General features: G+C 42.6%; 1 protein-coding gene across 1 annotated transcript; it reads left to right on the top strand.

The window, feature by feature from the left end:
* The first annotated feature begins 304 nt into the window (after positions 1-304).
* On the top strand, positions 305-5,523 carry DBX1 (developing brain homeobox 1). Its single transcript, XM_072114393.1, has 4 exons — positions 305-672; positions 2,450-2,551; positions 4,471-4,673; positions 4,782-5,523. The coding sequence occupies exons 1-4, from the start codon at positions 339-341 to the stop codon at positions 5,085-5,087; spliced, it is 945 nt and encodes a 314-aa protein (XP_071970494.1). The 5' UTR covers positions 305-338; the 3' UTR covers positions 5,088-5,523.
* The last annotated feature ends 12,502 nt before the right edge of the window (positions 5,524-18,025 follow it).

The following is an 18,025-nucleotide window of genomic DNA, read 5'->3' as shown; positions in this document are numbered from 1 at the left end:
GAGTGTGTGTGTGTTACAGCTGAACAAAACCCCCGCTGAGCTCCCCCGAATAATGGGGGGCGCTGCAGCACTGATGACTGCAGGCCCTTTGTCACAGTGTATCGCTTACTTATGGGGCCTAATCCAATCATAAATTGCACCTCTGCACCAATCAGGGGGGCAGGTCCCGGCCATGAATGGGACTGGAGTGGGGAATGTTGCTGAGGTCCTATTGTCTGAGCTGTCACTTGTAAAAGGGCTTCAGGGAGCTGACCACTATAAAACCCAGCGTGCAGGGGAGCGCAGCACACAGCCGAGACTCCCGAGCCTAAGGAGGAACCACAGACTGACCCTGCAACATGATGTTCCCCAGCCTCCTCGCCCCTACAGCCGTCTACCCCAACCTGCTGCGGCCCACCCCAACCCTGCCCCAGACTCTGCACACCGCCCTCACCACACATTCAAGCTTCTTGGTGGAGGACCTGATAAGGATCAGCAGACCCGCAGGCTACCTACCCCGGGCAGTGCCCCCACCCAGTGTCTCCCCACCAACCTCAGACAGCCCCATCAGTATGGCGGACACCTCCGAGCTCCTGGGCTCCAGAAGGCCGTGCGAAACCCAGAACAACAACAGCTCAACCTTCCTCAAGTTTGGAGTCAACGCCATATTGTCCTCCCCTAATCCCAGGACAGGTGAGTGTCCCCTTACCTAGATGGGAAGGACCATAGAGAACGTCTGCCTGTGCTGCCCCTTTAAGTCTGTGGAGTGGGAGACGTCTGTATCTGGGTCACCTCCTTCCCTTTATGTAGTAGGACAAGTCTTATGTGGGTCATTTCTATCCCTTTAAGACTATGTAGTCTATGTGGGCCATTTCTATCCCTTTAAGACTATGTAGTCTATGTGGGCCGTTTCTATCCCTTTAAGACTATGTAATCTATGTGGGCCGTTTCTATCCCTTTAAGACTATGTAGTCTGTGTGGGCCGTTTCTATCCCTTTAAGACTATGTAGTCTGTGTGGGCCGTTTCTATCCCTTTAAGACTGCGCTATCACGTCAGTTATGGAAAAACTTTGGAAACTTCTTGAGCACTTCCTGTTCTCCCCCTGATACAATGTTGCAATGTCCCGGTGTATCTCTGTGTATCCCTTGACATCCCGGTGTATCTCTGTGTATCCCATGACATCCCGGTGTATCTCTGTGTATCCCATGACATCCCGGTGTATCTCTGTGTATCCCATGACATCCCGGTGTATCCCATGACATCCCGGTGTATCCCATGACATCCCGGTGTATCCCATGACATCCCGGTGTATCTCTGTGTATCCTATGACATCCCGCTGTATCTCTGTGTATCCCATGACATCCCGGTGTATCTCTGTGTATCCCATGACATCCCGGTGTATCTCTGTGTATCCCATGACATCCCGGTGTATCTCTGTGTATCCCATGACATCCCGCTGTATCTCTGTGTATCCCATGACATCCCGCTGTATCTCTGTGTATCCCATGACATCCCGGTGTATCTCTGTGTATCCCATGACATCCCGCTGTATCTCTGTGTATCCCATGACATCCCGGTGTATCTCTGTGTATCCCATGACATCCCGGTGTATCTCTGTGTATCCCATGACATCCCGGTGTATCTCTGTGTATACCATGACATCCCGGTGTATCTCTCTGTATCCCATGACATCCCGGTGTATCTCTGTGTATCCCATGACATCCCGGTGTATCTCTGTGTATCCCATGACATCCCGGTGTATCTCTGTGTATCCCATGACATCCCGCTGTATCTCTGTGTATCCCATGACATCCCGGTGTATCTCTGTGTATCCCATGACATCCCGCTGTATCTCTGTGTATCCCATGACATCCCGGTGTATCTCTGTGTATCCCAGGACATCCCGGTGTATCTCTGTGTATCCCATGACATCCCGGTGTATCTCTGTGTATCCCATGACATCCCGGTGTATCTCTGTGTATCCCATGACATCCCGGTGTATCTCTGTGTATCCCATGACATTCCGGTGTATCTCTGTGTATCCCATGACATCCCGGTGTATCTCTGTGTATCCCATGCCATTCCGGTGTATCTCTGTGTATCCCATGACATCCCGGTGTATCTCTGTGTATCCCATGACATCCCGGTGTATCTCTGTGTATCCCATGACATCCCGGTGTATCTCTGTGTATCCCATGACATCCCGGTGTATCTCTGTGTATCCCATGACATCCCGGTGTATCTCTGTGTATCCCATGACATCCCGGTGTATCTCTGTGTATCCCATGACATCCCGGTGTATCTCTGTGTATCCCATGACATCCCGGTGTATCCCATGACATCCCGGTGTATCTCTGTGTTTCCCATGACATCCCGGTGTATCTCTGTGTATCCCATGACATCCCGGTGTATCTCTGTGTATCCCAGGACATCCTGATCTTCTCTCATTCCGTCTGTTTGTTCTTGCAGATTCTTCCCAGAACGTTCTCTCCTCTCTCCCTCCTAAGAGTTTCTCGTTGCCGTACTTCGAGGGCTCCTTCCAGCCGTTCATCAGGTCCTCCTATTTTCCAGGTAGGTGTCCCCGGGTGGGTGTCCTGTGTTGTGCACGCCTGTCACTTGCTCGTTTGACCCCCTATTTATCAGGAGCGCTGACTGCTGACACCTCTCCTGGTGCACAATTAGCACGAATTGTCAGGCTGAACATACGAGGCGTTTCCCCTCCTCACACTGCGGCTTTTCCCACACAGTCAGTGCACATAACCACCGCGTCCCAACAATACAGCCCGGAGCGTGACCAATTCCGGAGCCCCCTGCGCCCTGCCACCCACACTCACCAGTCACCGGGATAATGCACCATCACCAGTCACCCAGTGTCTCCACATTCTCACAGGACCCCATACAGAGAGCCAGGGAGGGGACTACTGCACCCATCAGATCATATCTGATTAGAGCAAGACAAATAACTCTATCTATTCTCCCTTTTATCTGTCATCTTATCTATATCTATATTATCTCTATCTAATCATCTATCCATCTTATGTTCTATCTATTGGTCTATTCATCTATCTAATGTATCTATCATATAATATCATCTATCTCCCATCTATATTTATCCTTCTCTCTATCTATATCTATCTATCTATCTATCTCATATCTATCTCATATCTATCTATCTATCTCATATCTATCTCATATCTATCTATCTCATATCTATCTATCTATCTATCTCATATCTATCTCATATCTATCTATCTCATATCTATCTATCTATCTATCTCATATCTATCTCATATCTATCTATCTCATATCTATCTATCTATCTATCTCATATCTATCTATCTATCTATCTATCTATCTATCTATCTATCTATCTCATATCTATCTATCTCATATCTATCTATCTATCTATCTATCTATCTATCTATCTATCTATCTATCTATCTATCTATCTCCTATCTATCTATCTATCTATCTCATATCTATCTATCTATCTCATATCTATCTATCTATCTCATATCTATCTATCTCATATCTATCTATCTATCTATCTCATATCTATCTATCTCATATCTATCTATCTATCTATCTATCTATCTATCTCATATCTATCTCCTATCTATCTATCTATCTATCTATCTATCTATCTATCTATTTATCTATCTATCTCCTATCTATCTCCTATCTATCTATCTATCTATCTATCTATCTATCTATCTATCTCATATCTATCTATCTATCTATCTATCTATCTATCTATCTATCTATCTATCTATCTCATATCTATCTATCTATCTATCTATCTCATATCTATCTATCTCCTATCTATCTCATATCTATTTATCTATCTATCTTATATCTATCTATCTCCCCTCTATCTCCATGGCACACCATACACATGTGAGGCTGTAGATTGTGGCTCTTGTATGATGCCCCCATAGTGATAATGGGACGGGATCCTCTCATCTCCTATAGAGAGATGTTTGGTGGGAGTGGGGGGTGTCCATCATCTGTATTCGGCGGAGGGGCTCTCCATACACTGCAGTTTAGTTGGAGAGTGTACGGGCCATTGTGCGGGGGGATATATGGCTTTAGCTGCTTGTCCTAACCTTTTTCAGCTACTTCATTACAAGACAATTACCGTGCACGCTTCATTAGGGCCAGTGTCCCGGCACAGAGGGGCCCTACCTCCTCACCATACAAATGCCATTGTGGCCCGGTCCGGGGGCTAATTAGCTGCACTTCTTCTTGCCGCATTCCTGGAGCGCTTTCTGCTCTGGAAAAAAAAAATAGGGAATTCACAATCAAAGAGTTAAATGCACTTCAAGGGAAAACTGGTGACAACTATATGTTTATGACAAAGCGGAGGGGAGGGTGCAGGGGGGGGGGCTTAAAGGGGATGTAACAAATGAGTGGAATCTGCATTCCAAAAATTCTAAAAACAATCTCAGTGTTACATATTAGAGCTAATTTGACCTCCTTTTCCCCTCCAGTGTCCTCGTCTGTGGTCCCCATGCCCGGGACGTTTGCCTGGCCCCTGGCCGCCCGGGGGAAGCCTCGCCGGGGGATGCTGCGCAGAGCCGTGTTTTCGGACGTACAACGCAAAGCGCTGGAGAAGATGTTTCAGAAGCAAAAATACATCAGCAAACCCGACCGCAAGAAACTGGCCGGAAAACTGGGGCTCAAAGACTCACAGGTAAGGGGCGGCCGATGGCGACTATCCGGGATGGGACTTACCCTTAGTCGTAGATCTATAGAATAGAACCACTAACTGCGGAGACTGACACCTTGTCCTGTCCTATAGGTCAAAATCTGGTTCCAAAACAGAAGGATGAAGTGGAGGAACTCGAAGGAGCGTGAGCTACTGTCCTCAGGCGGCTGCAGGGAGCAGACCTTGCCCACCAAGTTTAACCCCAACCCCGATCTCAGCGACGTGGGGAAGAAAGGTCTGGAAGGCGAAGAGGACGTCCTGTCCTATCAGCGCACAGAGCTCCCCCTAGTGGACGCACAATTACCCCCCTCTCCCTTCAATTCCAGCAGTCACAGCAAACAGTCCGACTTATCGGACTCGGATATCGAGGACGAGGACGATGAGATTACGGTCTCCTAAATCCCTTCCTCGTCACGGACAAAGACTCTGCACTGGTGTATAATATTAATATTATTATTATTAAAAATAAATTAGAGAAGCCTTAATTATGTAAGCCCCTCCCCCACCAGCATGCTGGGACTTGTGGTTCTTCTGCGGGTGGCTTAAGACTACATCCAGACATGGTTGTGCTCTGCAAGGCATTATGGGACTTGTAGTAGCAGCGTTGGGGGCGGGGCTTCATACAAAGGGGCGGTCTCTGATGATATTATTGCTGTGGTTGCACAGCTGACTATGAACTGTACACTATACTGTACACGGGACGTATGGGGGTTTTATGCCAATGTTATCTAGGATTCTCCACGTTTGTTTTCTTGTCAATGTCAAAAGAAATTTTTTTTTTTTAGATTTTTTTTTAACTTATAAGAGAAAATACTTTATTTTGTATTTGACAGATGTACAGATTTTATATGTATATAAAGGAATAAATTGTAGATATTCTCAGTACGGCTTGTGCTTCTTCTTGGACAATCTACTTAGTAAAGACCCTGCTGGCTCCTCCCTCTCTCTAGCCCCTCCCTCTTTGTAGCTCCGCCTATTAAAGCACCACAACTCAGTCCTCATTACAGGGTTTATTAATCAGATTTTAGGTTTACTGGGTGATTATCTTTTAGTTGACCCCCTATGTATAAATGCGCTCGCCGAATAGGGCCACAGGGTCCTCATAGACGTCTCCACCTGTAAAAGTGAATGTCAGCAGGAAGTTAGAGCCCGGGGGTCCATTAGAAAAGTCAGCTCATCTCTGATGAATATCAATTAGACTAATGGACCCAGAAGAGGAAGCTGTGATTACTATCCTATGTCACATTCAGGGGTCACCCCGGGGGGTCTTCAGCTTTACAGTAAATTAAGACACAGAATTTGTCCAGTAAATGAAGTGGGAGCAGAAGAGCTACAGAGATAATGAGGGGGATGTGCAGGGGGATAGAGGGGATAGAGATAGATAATTATGAGATAGATATGAGATGGAGATAGATAGGAGATAGATAGTTATGAGATAGATATGATAGATAGATAGATAGATAGATAGATAGATAGATAGGAGATAGATAGATATGAGATAGATATGATAGATAGATAGATAGATAGATAGATAGGAGATATAGGTAGATAGATAGATATGAGATAGATATGAGATAGATAGATAGATATGAGATAGATATGAGATAGATAGATATGATATAGATATGAGATAGATATGAGATAGATAGATAGATAGATATGAGATGGATATATAGATATGAGATAGATAGATAGATAGATAGATAGATATGAGATAGATAGATATGAGATAGATAGATAGATATGAGATAGATAGATATGAGATAGATAGATATGAGAGAGATAGATAGATAGATAGATAGATAGATATGAGATAGATAGATATGAGAGAGATAGATAGATATGAGATAGATAGATAGATAGATAGATAGATAGATATGAGATAGATAGATATGAGGTAGATAGATAGATAGATAGATAGATATGAGATAGATAGATAGATAGATAGATAGATATGACATAGATAGATAGATAGATATGAGATAGATAGATAGATAGATAGATATGAGAATGATAGATAGATAGATATGAGATAGATAGATAGATAGATAGATAGATAGATATGAGATAGATAGATAGATAGATATGAGATAGATAGATAGATAGATAGATAGATATGAGATAGATAGATAGGAGATATAGGTAGATAGATAGATATGAGATAGATATGAGATAGATAGATAGATATGAGATAGATATGAGATAGATAGATATGATATAGATATGAGATAGATATGAGATAGATAGATAGATAGATATGAGATAGATAGATATGAGATAGATAGATAGATATGAGATAGATAGATATGAGATAGATAGATATGAGAGAGATAGATAGATAGATAGATAGATATGAGATAGATAGATATGAGATAGATAGATAGATATGAGATAGATAGATAGATAGATAGATAGATAGATAGATAGATAGATAGATAGATAGATAGATAGATATGAGATAGATAGATATGAGATAGATAGATATGAGGTAGATAGATATGAGATAGATAGATAGATAGATAGATAGATAGATATGACATAGATAGATAGATAGATAGATATGAGATAGATAGATAGATAGATAGATAGATATGAGAATGATAGATAGATAGATATGAGATAGATATGAGATAGATAGATATATATGAGATAGATAGATATATATGAGATAGATAGATAGATAGATACGAGATAGATATGAAATGAGATAGATAGATAGATAGATATGACATAGATAGATAGATCGATAGATAGATATGAGATAGATAGGAGATAGATAGATAGATATGAGATAGATAGATATGAGATAGATAGATAGATAGATAGATAGATAGATAGATAGATAGATAGATAGATAGATATGAGATAGATAGATAGATATGAGATAGATAGATAGATAGATAGGAGATAGATAGGAGATAGATAGATAAATATGAGATAGATAGATAGATATGAGATAGATAGATAGATATGAGATAGATAGATAGATAGATAGATATGAGATAGATAGATAGATAGATAGATAGATAGATATGAGATAGATAGGAGATAGATACATAGGAGATAGATAGATAGATAGATAGATATGAGATAGATAGATATGAGATAGATAGATGGATAGATAGATAGATAGATAGATAGATAGATAGATAGATAGATAGATATGAGATAGATAGATATGAGATAGATAGATATGAGTTAGTTAGATATGAGATAGATAGATAGATAGATAGATATGAGATAGATAGATATGAGATAGATAGATATGAGATAGATAGATAGATAGATAGATAGATATGAGATAGATAGATATGAGATAGATAGATATGAGATAGATAGATATGAGTTAGTTAGATAGATAGATGGATAGATAGATAGGAGATAGATAGATAGATAGATAAGAGATAGATAGATAGATATGAGATAGATAGATAGATAGATAGATATGAGATAGATAGATAGATAGATAGATAGATAGATAGATAGATAGATAGATAGATATGAGATAGATAGATAGATAGATATGAGATAGATAGATAGGAGATAGATAAATAGATAGATATGAGATAGATATGAGATAGATAGATAGATAGATATGAGATAGATAGATATGAGATAGATAGATAGATATGAGATAGATAGATAGATATGAGATAGATAGATAGATAGATAGATATGAGATAGATATATAGATATGAGATAGATAGATAGATAGATAGATATGATATAGATAGATAGATATGAGATAGATAGATATGAGATAGATAGATATGAGAGAGATAGATAGATATTAGATAGATAGATATGAGATAGATAGATAGATATGAGATAGATAGATAGATATGAGATAGATAGATATGAGGTAGATAGATAGATAGATAGATAAATAGATATGAGATAGATAGATAGATAGATAGATATGAGATAGATAGATAAATAGATAGATAGATATGAGATAGATAGATAGATAGATATGAGATAGATAGATAGATAGATAGATAGATAGATATGAGATAGATAGATAGATAGATATGAGATAGATAGATGGATAGATAGATAGGAGATAGATAAATAGATAGATATGAGATAGATAGATAGATAGATATGAGATAGATAGATATGAGATAGATAGATAGATAGATATGAGATAGATAGATAGATATGAGATAGATAGATAGATAGATAGATAGATATGAGATAGATATATAGATATGAGATAGATAGATAGATAGATATGATATAGATAGATAGATATGAGATAGATAGATATGAGATAGATAGATATGAGAGAGATAGATAGATATTAGATAGATAGATATGAGATAGATAGATAGATATGAGATAGATAGATAGATATGAGATAGATAGATATGAGGTAGATAGATAGATAGATAGATAAATAGATATGAGATAGATAGATAGATAGATAGATATGAGATAGATAGATAAATAGATAGATAGATATGAGATAGATAGATAGATAGATAGATATGACATAGATAGATAGATAGATATGAGATAGATAGATAGATATGAGAATGATAGATAGATATGAGATAGATAGATAGATAGATAGATAGATAGATAGATACGAGATAGATATGAAATGAGATAGATAGATAGATATGACATAGATAGATCGATAGATAGATATGAGATAGATAGATATGAGATAGATAGATAGATAGATAGATAGATAGATAGATAGATAGATATGAGATAGATAGATAGATAGATACTTGAAGAGAGTGTAAGCAGCACACAAACAATTCAAAAGCAGGTGGGTGCAGGCTCAATGAGACCAGGCCTCAGGTCTCTCGCAGACAAGAGTAGGAGAAAGTAGGCAGCACTCCAAAAAAGTCCAGTTTAAAGGTGAAGTCTTTATTCCATAGGGTCAAGTACAAAAAAGTGCAACGTTTCGGCTCAACTTGGAGCCTTTTTCAAGCAAAGTAACAAAGGTGAACATTACATATATATAGCAACCGTAGGTGATCACATGATCTAAATAGTCCCTCCCCCTCATTAACATGTTAATTGCCAAAGTGACATAATAAAGTGTGGCATGGAAAAAATAACATTTAATACATCAATATGTTATATAAAAGTGCAAGTGCATATACAGTACAGTCAATAGTAAAACATCAGCCTTGAGAATGCTTATAGTGAGAAAGTGCTATGCGTGCATAATTGTTGTGTACAACTTGAGATGACTTTACAAAAAATACAAAGTTAAAAACGGGATTCTCACCACCTCGTCCACATATTGTGTCAAAAAGGGCATCCGATCGCACGCCAATGTGAAATCCAGTTGGCGCGCTAGTCCGTGATACGGCTGACACGCAGTAATGGAACGCAAGCTGAGGCGCGCTGTAGTGCGCATGTCTCAGCGTGCGGGTTGCTAGGAAACCAGACGACTGCACAAGTGCCAAGTGAGGTAATGTGCAACAATGTTGCCACAAAAGAGACATGAACCATGATGGGATAAACAAGAAATAAGTATAATAGCTACTGGCACACTACGGGATGGAAATTAATATAAACGGCAAACCATGTTAGGCAAACCAGAGGCTAAATGGTGGAGAGGCAGATGTGAAATTAACCCCTAATACACAGGGAGAAGAACAAATTTATTCCCATAGGTCCGAATGTGGACCTGTAGGGATGGAGAATGTCAGTTCTGCCGCAAAACTCCATAGTGTCCTCTGTATAACACCCGTTGGCTCAAGAGTGTAGCTATTAACTTGTAAAGTGATGATTGTAGGCTAATGGCAGTCTCTGTGGAGGAGAAAAACATACAAATACTGCGAACAAAGGCAGCGAAGGACATGGATAAAAAAATGACCATTGTGGAGAGAGTTGGTGAGAAAAAATCCCCGGTATGGCTTTCGTATATGCTTGAGATCTGTAAAGACAGAAAATAAAAAGATAGAAAGTTATAATTGAGAATATATGGATGTTAAAAAGAGGGTCTTGTTACTTATTGTCTACAGCGATATTTATCAAGATGAACAGAAATCACAAGATATGACATGTAATCCAACTAAATATTAGTAAGTTTAAAATCTACATTAAGTCCATTGGGACGCAAGGTGTTAAGAGTATGAATCCACCATAATTCTTTTCTTTTGAGAATCTTTTCCCGATTGCCTCCTCTACGTAGGGGGGGTACATGGTCTATTAATTGGAATCTAAGATCCCTTTCAGTGTGTCCTGCTTCCACAAAATGTTTGGGTACGGGTAAGTCTCGTCTGTTGCTGCGAATCAACATTTTGTGGAAGCAGGACACACTGAAAGGGATCTTAGATTCCAATTAATAGACCATGTACCCCCCCTACGTAGAGGAGGCAATCGGGAAAAGATTCTCAAAAGAAAAGAATTATGGTGGATTCATACTCTTAACACCTTGCGTCCCAATGGACTTAATGTAGATTTTAAACTTACTAATATTTAGTTGGATTACATGTCATATCTTGTGATTTCTGTTCATCTTGATAAATATCGCTGTAGACAATAAGTAACAAGACCCTCTTTTTAACATCCATATATTCTCAATTATAACTTTCTATCTTTTTATTTTCTGTCTTTACAGATCTCAAGCATATACGAAAGCCATACCGGGGATTTTTTCTCACCAACTCTCTCCACAATGGTCATTTTTTTATCCATGTCCTTCGCTGCCTTTGTTCGCAGTATTTGTATGTTTTTCTCCTCCACAGAGACTGCCATTAGCCTACAATCATCACTTTACAAGTTAATAGCTACACTCTTGAGCCAACGGGTGTTATACAGAGGACACTATGGAGTTTTGCGGCAGAACTGACATTCTCCATCCCTACAGGTCCACATTCGGACCTATGGGAATAAATTTGTTCTTCTCCCTGTGTATTAGGGGTTAATTTCACATCTGCCTCTCCACCATTTAGCCTCTGGTTTGCCTAACATGGTTTGCCGTTTATATTAATTTCCATCCCGTAGTGTGCCAGTAGCTATTATACTTATTTCTTGTTTATCCCATCATGGTTCATGTCTCTTTTGTGGCAACATTGTTGCACATTACCTCACTTGGCACTTGTGCAGTCGTCTGGTTTCCTAGCAACCCGCACGCTGAGACATGCGCACTACAGCGCGCCTCAGCTTGCGTTCCATTACTGCGTGTCAGCCGTATCACGGACTAGCGCGCCAACTGGATTTCACATTGGCGTGCGATCGGATGCCCTTTTTGACACAATATGTGGATGAGGTGGTGAGAATCCCGTTTTTAACTTTGTATTTTTTGTAAAGTCATCTCACGTTGTACACAACAATTATGCACGCATAGCACTTTCTCACTATAAGCATTCTCAAGGCTGATGTTTTACTATTGACTGTACTGTATATGCACTTGCACTTTTATATAACATATTGATGTATTAAATGTTATTTTTTCCATGCCACACTTTATTATGTCACTTTGGCAATTAACATGTTAATGAGGGGGAGGGACTATTTAGATCATGTGATCACCTACGGTTGCTATATATATGTAATGTTCACCTTTGTTACTTTGCTTGAAAAAGGCTCCAAGTTGAGCCGAAACGTTGCACTTTTTTGTACTTGACCCTATGGAATAAAGACTTCACCTTTAAACTGGACTTTTTTGGAGTGCTGCCTACTTTCTCCTACTCTAGATAGATAGATAGATATGAGATAGATAGGAGATAGATAAATATGAGATAGATAGATATGAGATAGATAGGAGATAGATAGATAGATATGAGATAGATAGATAGGAGATAGATAGGAGATAGATAGATATGAGATAGATAGGAGATAGATAGATAAATATGAGATAGATAGATATGAGATAGATAGGAGATAGATAGATAGATATGAGATAGATAGATATGAGATAGATAGATATGAGATAGATAGATAGGAGATAGATAGATAGATAGATATGAGATAGATAGATAGATAGATAGATACATAGATAGATAGATAGATACATAGATAGATATGAGATAGATATATAGATAGATATGAGATAGATATATAGATAGATATGAGATAGATATATAGATAGATATGAGATAGATAGATAGATAGATAGATATGAGATAGATAGATAGATATGAGATAGATAGATAGATAGATAGATATGAGATAGATAGATAGATAGATAGATAGATAGATAGATAGATAGATAGATATGAGATAGATAGATAGGAGATAGATAGATAGATAGATAGATAGATATGAGATAGATAGATAGATAGATATGAGATAGATAGATAGATAGATATGAGACAGATAGATAGATATGAGATAGATAGATATGAGATAGATAGATAGATAGATATGAGATAGATATGAGATAGATAGATAGATAGATAGATAGATAGATAGATATGAGATAGATATGACATAGAAATGAAATAGATACATTGATAGATGTGATATAGATGGAATATATGAGGGTCCTCTCTCCTGCGCTGTAGGAGCTGATCCGGTATCTGTGCACTGAGGTCAGGGATTAGTGCTGAGAGGTCAATGACTCTGTACAATCCCATTAGTGTGATACTGGTGAGAACTGTACTCAGTACAGAGCGGTGTATGCTGTGTGCCGCCATATGGTGCTAACTCTAACATTATACCTAGAAGTGATACAGATATTCCCGTGTAGCAGACTGGAGGCATTATGACAAGTGCAAAGTGTTCTAGTCTATACCTCGTGGTGGAGCCCCCTGGTGTTCAGGTCCCAAATTGGGCATAACTAAAAAATGTTCCAATCATCAAATGTTAAAAATAGGTTTAGTATAAATGTATATATATTTTTTAAAATACAAATGTATAGTTTTTTGGAACTTATTTTTGTAAAATGATCAAATGCAATATGTAAAACGTTACTAAGTTCTCCACAAAAATGCCAATGAAAAATACAACTCGTTCTGCAAAAACCAAGGCTGTCTGTTGACACTGCTGTTTTTTGTATTATAGCTATAACATATATATTACACGCACTCCTATTGTTCCATATGATTGTTATTGCTATAGAAATCTGGTATAACATCTGCATTAGGCCCAGCAGCTACAATATCACTATCATCCCACAGACATGGAATGTCCCAGATTGTAATAAGATAAAACTGTTCTAGTTGCCCATGGAGACCAATCAGAGCTCAGCTGTAATTTTATAAATTTTATAAACAGCTGTGGGAAAATGAAAGCTGAGCTCTGATTGGTTGTCATAAGAAACTAGAATAGTTCTGCTCTGATAAATCTTTGTATAACAAAAAAATCCCTTATTGCAGTGATAGAAGCAGCCGAATCTATTGCACAAGTCACCTGATTATATCCCAGGAGGGCGCTGCCACCCAGTGGTCACAACTGGGAATTACAGTGTTTAACCTTTCCATTTTTCGCTCCCAGTCTTTAAAAACCCCAAACTTTTTTTTATTTTTCCGTGTACAGATTTGTCGCTTATTTCTGTTGCACATCCAAGTGACAGCATTTCATCTTCCACGACAGTTACTGGGAAGCTGGAAAAAAAAATCCAAATGCAATGAAAATTATAGGGAAAAACTCATTTGTGCCATTTTCTTGTGGACACGGTTGTTACGGTTTTCACTGTTGCTCTGAGTTATTACTTGGTTTGGTTCTATGGTGGGGGGGGGGGATACTGAGTATATATATATATATATATATATATATATATATATATATATATATATATATGTAGGGAAAGTCCGAAACAGCACATCAAAGAAACAGCGGTGGTGGGTGCAGGTACTCAGAACCAGGCTTTAGATCAGTGATGGCGAACCTTTTAACGGCCGAGTGCCCAAACTGAACCCAAAACCCCCCTTATTTATCGCGAGGTGCCAACTAAAAATTAAAACAGTAACTTATTGCTCCCTATTCAACAACTTTCAATCATACTGGCCTCCTGAGGACAGCAACACCGTAGAAAGATGGAAAATTTACATCTCTTCTTTCCAGTGTCCCTCTGTACACAGAGAATCATGGGGCCAGCAGGAGGTGCTCCAAAAATAATTCGGCCCCGTCTATTCATTCTCCCTCTTCCTACAGTCCCAAGTAGTGAAGTATCAAAATATGACTGAAAGCAGCATCTTTTAAGTTGCTTGGAACTGCAGGAAGATTCTTTGAGTCCTGTCTGGTGTGCTGGGGCGATGGCCCGGGTGCCCACAGAAAGGGCTCTGAGTGCCGCCTCTGGCACCCGTGCCATAGGTTCGCCATCACTGCTTTAGGTCCTCCAGAGGTAGGTAATTGAAAATAGGCAGCACTCCAAGGTATTCAGTGAAAAAGTGGTGTTCTTTATTCCATGTTAGAGTACATTAAAGTACATAAGCAGCGACGTTTATATATATCGGTTCTATTATGTTTTCATAGATTTTTTTTAAAAAAAGTAAACCTTTTGTACAGAAATGTTTTTCTTTATCTTGCCTTATTTTGACATCAAAACTTTTTTAAAACTACAGCGTGAGGCGTCATTACTTGTGGGACTGCCAAGAAAGGGAAAAGGGAAGGGATTGGAATATTTAGATTTAAAATGTTTATTTATTTTTACTAATATATAATCAGACATTTATCTAATATATAAAGCTGAGTGTGTGTGTATTTGTGTGTGGAGGACAGGGGACCCCAGGAGGAGGCTGGAGGACAGGAGGCTACAGGAGGAGGCTGGAGGACAGGAGGCTACAGGAGGAGGCTGGAGGACAGGAGGCTACAGGAGGAGGCTGGAGGACAGGAGGCTACAGGAGGAGGACGGAGGCTACAGGAGGAGGACGGAGGACAGGAGGCTACAGGAGGAGGCTGGAGGACAGGAGGCTACAGGAGGAGGCTGGAGGACAGGAGGCTACAGGAGGAGGCTGGAGGACAGGAGGCTACAGGAGGAGGACGAAGGACAGGAGGAGGACGGAGGACAGGAGGAGGACGGAGGACAGGAGGAGGACGGAGGACAGGAGGCTACAGGAGGAGGACGGAGGCTACAGGAGGAGGACGGAGGACAGGAGGCTACAGGAGGAGGCTGGAGGACAGGAGACTACAGGAGGAGGCTGGAGGACAGGAGACTACAGGAGGAGGACGGAGGACAGGAGGCTACAGGAGGAGGCTGGAGGACAGGAGGCTACAGGAGGAGGACGGAGGACAGAGGACAGGAGGCTACAGGAGGAGGACAGGAGGCTACAGGAGGAGGCTGGAGGACAGGAGGCTACAGGAGGAGGACGGAGGACAGGAGGCTACAGGAGGAGGCTGGAGGACAGGAGGCTACAGGAGGAGGCTGGAGGACAGGAGACTACAGGAGGAGGACGGAGGACAGGAGACTACAGGAGGAGGATGGAGGACAGGAGGCTACAGGTGGAGGTTGGAGGACAGCGGGTCACAGGAAGAGGCTGGAGGACAGGAGGCTACAGGAGGAGGCTGGAGGACAGGAGGCCACAGGAGGAGGCTGGAGGACAGGAGGTCACAGTAAGAGGAGAGTGGAGCACAGGAGGAGGCTGGAGGACAGGAGGCCGCAGGAGGAGGCTGGAGGACAGGAGGCTACAGGAGGAGGCTGGAGGACAGGAGGCTACAGGAGGAGGACGGAGGCTACAGGAGGAGGACGGAGGACAGGAGGCTACAGGAGGAGGCTGGAGGACAGGAGGCTACAGGAGGAGGCTGGAGGACAGGAGGCTACAGGAGGAGGCTGGAGGACAGGAGGCTACAGGAGGAGGACGAAGGACAGGAGGAGGACGGAGGACAGGAGGAGGACGGAGGACAGGAGGCTACAGGAGGAGGACGGAGGCTACAGGAGGAGGACGGAGGACAGGAGGCTACAGGAGGAGGCTGGAGGACAGGAGACTACAGGAGGAGGCTGGAGGACAGGAGACTACAGGAGGAGGACGGAGGACAGGAGGCTACAGGAGGAGGCTGGAGGACAGGAGGCTACAGGAGGAGGACGGAGGACAGAGGACAGGAGGCTACAGGAGGAGGACAGGAGGCTACAGGAGGAGGCTGGAGGACAGGAGGCTACAGGAGGAGGACGGAGGACAGGAGGCTACAGGAGGAGGCTGGAGGACAGGAGGCTACAGGAGGAGGCTGGAGGACAGGAGACTACAGGAGGAGGACGGAGGACAGGAGACTACAGGAGGAGGATGGAGGACAGGAGGCTACAGGTGGAGGTTGGAGGACAGCGGGTCACAGGAAGAGGCTGGAGGACAGGAGGCTACAGGAGGAGGCTGGAGGACAGGAGGCCACAGGAGGAGGCTGGAGGACAGGAGGTCACAGTAAGAGGAGAGTGGAGCACAGGAGGAGGCTGGAGGACAGGAGGCCGCAGGAGGAGGCTGGAGGACAGGAGGCTACAGGAGGAGGCTGGAGGACAGGAGGCTACAGGAGGAGGCTGGAGGACAGGAGGCTACAGGAGGAGGCTGGAGGACAGGAGGCTACAGGAGGAGGAGGCTGGAGGACAGGGGGCTACAGGAGGAGGAGGCTGGAGGACAGGAGGATACAGGAGGAGGCTGGAGGACAGGAGGTCACAGTAAGAGGAGAGTGGAGCACAGGAGGAGGCTGGAGGACAGGAGGCTACAGGAGGAGACTGGAGGACAGGAGGCCACAGGAGGAGGCTGGAGGACAGGAGGCTACAGGAGGAGGCTGGAGGACAGGAGGCTACAGGAGGAGGCTGGAGGACAGGAGGCTACAGGAGGAGGAGGCTGGAGGACAGGGGGCTACAGGAGGAGGCTGGAGGACAGGAGACTACAGGAGGAGGCTGGAGGACAGGAGGCTACAGGAGGAGGAGGCTGGAGGACAGGGGGCTACAGGAGGAGGAGGCTGGAGGACAGGAGGCTACAGGAGGAGGAGGCTGGAGGACAGGGCCGCAGGAGGAGGCTGAAGGACAGGGGGTCACAGGAGGAGACTGGAGGACACGAGGCTACAGGAGGAGGAGGCTGGAGGACAGGGGGCCACAGGAGGAGGCTGGAGGACAGGAGGAGGCTGGAGCACAGAGGGCCACAGGAGAAGGCTGGAGGACCGAAGGCCACAGGATGGAGGCTGGAGGACAGGTGGTCACAGTAAGAGGAGAGTGGAAGACAGGACAGAAGGAAGCTAGAGGACAGGGGGCCACAGGAGGAGGATGGAGGACAGGAGGAGGATGGAGGACAGGAGGCTACAGGAGGAGGATGGAGGACGGGACCAGAGGAGGAGGCTGGAGGACAGGGGGCCACAGTAAGAGGAGAGTGGAGGACAGGAGGCCACAGGAGGAGGCTGGAAGACAGGAGGCTACAAATACAGGATGCTGGAGGACAGGGGGAGGCTGGAGGACAGAGGGCCACAGGAGAAGGCTGGAGGACAGAGGGCCACAGGAG

The sequence above is a fragment of the Engystomops pustulosus genome, chromosome 7 (genome assembly GCF_040894005.1).
Source record: "Engystomops pustulosus chromosome 7, aEngPut4.maternal, whole genome shotgun sequence".
In the NCBI taxonomy this organism is placed as follows: Eukaryota; Metazoa; Chordata; class Amphibia; order Anura; family Leptodactylidae; genus Engystomops; species Engystomops pustulosus.
Note: the sequence above shows the minus strand (reverse complement) of the source record. Positions and strands in the feature narration are given on the sequence as shown.